This window comes from Nicotiana tomentosiformis, chromosome 2 (assembly GCF_000390325.3).
Source record: "Nicotiana tomentosiformis chromosome 2, ASM39032v3, whole genome shotgun sequence".
Taxonomy (NCBI): Eukaryota; Viridiplantae; Streptophyta; class Magnoliopsida; order Solanales; family Solanaceae; genus Nicotiana; species Nicotiana tomentosiformis.
In genome coordinates, this window is record NC_090813.1 from 79344920 (window position 1) to 79349172 (window position 4253).

Consider the following 4253-nt stretch of genomic DNA (forward strand, 5'->3'; position numbering starts at 1 on the left):
TTGCATTTTTTCTGAGGCCGTTATAAGTTTTTGTGTTAGGCCGATTTGGTATTTGTATAAAACTTTTGTATATAAATATAAGGTTTTTCTTTCTCTTTCATCTCTCATATTTTCCTTTTGCTTTGTTAATTGTATTTACAAATTTTGAAATGCTTTAGCATAAAACAATAAGGTTGTATTCGAGGGTTCGAACAAACCTTGCCTTTACTGCCTTTCTGGGTTAAGGCGTTATTGGGGTTCGGTGTTACCCAAGTTTTTCTCCGAAAATATCTTTAGTTTGAGACTTTACCGAGGGTAACCTTTAGAACCGGTTTGTGAAAGAATATTTTAATTTTCGAAGGCCTATATTTGTTACGAATTTCGGACGTCTCCTAACCATGTTATGTTGGCCATAGCCTTTTAGTTCGGGAGCTACCCATTAGGCTTTTTTCCCCGTTTTATTCGGGCTTGCCTGAGATAATAGTCACCGATCGGGATGACCGTGATCTTTAGAAGTCGGGGAGTTGCCTATTAGGTATTTTTCGCCCGAGGCCCGATTACTTGAGCTGTTTGAGTTGGACGACAGCCCCCAAGTGAGGGAGCAATCGTTCATATTCCGGTTAAGCACTGCTCTTTGAGCTCAATTTTAAAAACATAAGATGTTTGTAAGCAAAGTACTTTTCTTTATTCTTGATAAAAAATGGGGCCCGAGCAATCTTTGTGGGTATGGTTCGTTTTAATCGTTTGACCTTTACAATAAATCTTATCTATCGAGACCATCCCATTGTGAAGTAGTCTTCTCGTTAAAGTAGTCCCCCAGTATTCAAGGTTGATTGCAAAGGAACCTTGAATATTATTGGATTGATCTTTGGTGCCGATTCATAATCGGGCTTGATTCTAAGTTAGCACGATTCATTGTTGCCTCGTTAAAAACCTCACCGAAAAAAATCCATTTGGAATAAAACTCAGTCTGAAGGAAAAAGAGTGCAACACATACTTTCAGATCTAAAAACTTCATGCCGTTCGCTAAAAATATTATCGTCGTTTCTTGTCGACCACCTACATGTGTTAATCTGAAAATAGAAAAGGAATGAAAAAAAGGCATACCGTTTTAGGCGAGATATGTTATAATTGCTTGGTAGTTGTTCCCCATTCATTGTTCCGAGCTTGTAAGACCCTTTTCCGGTGACCTCGATAATTTGGTTCCGTCCTTCCCAATTCGGACTCAATTTTCCTTCATTAGGATTTCGGTTGACTTTTCTTAGCACTAAGTCCCCGACATTAAAATATCGAAGATTAGTTCTTCGATTGTAGTATTTGTTGATTCGTTGCTTTTGGGCAGCTAATTGGATAAGGGCGATTTTGGATGATGGTTTTGTTGGTTGATTCGGCTTGCCCTTTCCCGCTAGGATGATAAGGTGTTGATATGATTCTTTTGATCTTATGATCTTCGAGGAATTTGGTGACTTTGTTGCCAATGAGTTGTTTCCTATTATAACACACAATTTCGGGTGGCATCCCGAATCGACATATGATGTGATCCCAAATGAAGTCAATGACTTCCTTCTCCCTAACTTTCTCGAAAGCCTACACTTCAACCCACTTAGAAACATAATCAGTCATAAATAAAATAAATTGAGCTTTACCTGGTGCCAATCGAAGGGGGCCAACGATGTCCATTCCCCACTTCATGAATGGCCATGGTGACAAGACTGAATGGAGCAGTTCTCTGGGCTGGTGAATCATTGGTGCATGCTTTTGGCATTCGTCACATTTTCAAACAAACTCTTTCGTATTCTTTTCCATGTCGATCCAGTAATAGCCGGCTCTGATTACCTTTTGAACCAATGATTCAACACCAGAGTGATTTCCACAAGTACCTTCGTGAACTTCCCTTGGAACTGACTTGGTGTCTCCCGGTCCCAAACATATCGCTAATGGACCATAGAACATTCTTGTAAACAAGGTTCCATCTTCGGTTAAAGTGAATCGTGCTGCTTTTGTGCATAGGGCCCTCGATTCTTTCAGATCTGGGGGAAGCTTTCCGTTTTTCAAATACTCTATGTACTTATTTCTCCAATCCCAGGTCAAGCTCGTGGATTTTATCTCAGCGTGACCTTCTTCGATTACTGACCTTATGAGTTGCACGATGGCCCCCAAATTGAGCTCGTTGTCCTCGACCGATGACCCTAAGTTTGCGAGGGCATCAGCCTCACTATTCTGATCTCGAGGCACATGTAGCAAAGTCCATTCTTTAAACCGATGCAAAGTTACTTGTAACTTATCCAAGTATCTTTGCATTTGTTCTTCCCTAACTTCGAAGGTTCTGTTAACCTGATTCACCACGAGGAGGGAGTCACATTTGGCTTCGATCACCTCCGCTCTCAAGACTTTTGCTAGTTCGAGACCTGCAATCATGGCCTCATATTCGTCCTCATTGTTAGTCAATTTCACTGTTCTAACAGATTGTCTAACCACGTTGCATGTGGGTGATTTTAGTACGATGCCGAGTCCGGACCCTCTTATATTCGAAGCACCGTCCGTGAAGAGGGTCCGGATTCTAGTTGACATACCCGAGTTTATCAATAGTTCTCTTTCGATCTCGGGTACTAGAGCCGGCGTAAAGTCAGCTACGAAGTCTGCCAAAAATTGAGACTTAGTTGTTGTTCGGGGTCGATATTCAATATCATACTTGTTGATTTCTATGGCCCACTTGGCCAACCGTCCCGAAATCTCGGGTTTATGCAAAATATTTCGATATGGATAAGTTGTTATTACACATATGGGGTGACTTTGAAAGTATGATTTTAATTTCCTAGAGGCGCTTATCAAAGAGAGCGCCAATATTTCTAGGTGGGGATATATAGTTTTGGCCTAACCTAAGGTCCGACTGACATAATAAATAGGAAATTGCGTACCTCGTTCTTCTCGGACTAGGACTCCACTTACCGCTACCTTAGATACTACCAAGTACAAGTAAAGTTGTCCGTCCTCCCTTGGCGTGTGAAGTATTGGCGGGCTCGATAAGTATTGTTTAAGCTCTTCCAAGGCTTGCTGGCATTCCGGGGTCCATGTGAAGTTATTTTTCTTCTTCATCAATGAGAAAGATCGGTGACCCTTATCAGAGGACCTCAAGATGAATCGCCCCAGGGCGCCATACGCCCAGTTAACCTCTGCACGACCTTTACGATGTCTACTACCGTGATGCCATCGATAGCTTTGATTTTGTCGGGATTTATCTTGATTCCTCGGTTGGATACCATGAATCCGAGAAATTTGCCTGACCCGACCCCGAATGCGCATTTTTTCGAGTTTAACTTCATGTTGTATTTCTTCAATATACTGAGAGTTTCCTACAAGTGCTTCAAATGGTCCTCTGCTCACACGGACTTAACTAGCATGTCATTAATATAAACTTCCATGGATTTCCCTATTTGTTCTTCGAACATCCGATTTACTAGGCGTTGATAAGTGGAACTAGTATTTTTAATCCAAATGGCATTACATTATAACAATAAGTACCATATTTAGTGATGAACGAGGTCTTTTTCTGATCATCCGAGTTCATCTGTATTTGGTTGTACTCGGAATAGGCATCGAGAAAATTGAGGATCTCGTGGCCGGCCGTGGCATCAATCATGCGATCGATATTAGGCAAAGGAAAAGAATCCTTAGGGAATGCTTTATTAAGATCTTTGTAATCTATACATATTCTAAGTTTGTTTCCTTTCTTAGGGACTAGTACTACGTTTTCTAATAATTCGAGGTATTTTACCTCACGGATAGACCCTATTTTAAGAAGCTTGGTTACCTTCTTCGATGAAAGCATGTTTGACCTCAGACTGAGGTCTTCTTTTTTGCTTCACCGGATGGAACTTCGGGTCCAAGCTTAGTTTATGGGTGGTGATTTCCAATGGGATCCCTATCATGTCGAGATGGGACCAAGCGAAACAATCCACGTTAGCTATAAGAAATTGAATAAGCTTTTTCCTGAGCTCGGGATTTAACCCCGTGCCCAGGTATACCTTTCGTTCGGGGAGATGTTCGATTAGTATGATTTGCTCTAGCTCTTCGACCGTTGACTTGGTAGCGTCGGAGTCATCGGGGACTATGAAGGATCAAGGGACCCCGTAATGATCATCTTCGTCAGTCCCCTGCTTCTCTTGTTGGGTCGAGGCTAACATATGTAATTGTTATTTGGCCTCCTATTTTCCTTTCAAATTTGACCCCTTCGTTGATGAGAGTGACGACATCAGAGTCATTTCTTCAACGGC

The 4253-nt window shown here is 41.6% G+C and overlaps 1 protein-coding gene across 1 annotated transcript; it reads right to left on the bottom strand.

The window, feature by feature from the left end:
• Positions 1-1755: 1755 nt before the first annotated feature.
• On the bottom strand, positions 1756-2397 carry LOC138905125 (uncharacterized). The gene has a single exon (XM_070193629.1). The coding sequence runs from the start codon at positions 2395-2397 to the stop codon at positions 1756-1758; it is 642 nt and encodes a 213-aa protein (XP_070049730.1).
• Positions 2398-4253: the final 1856 nt, after the last annotated feature.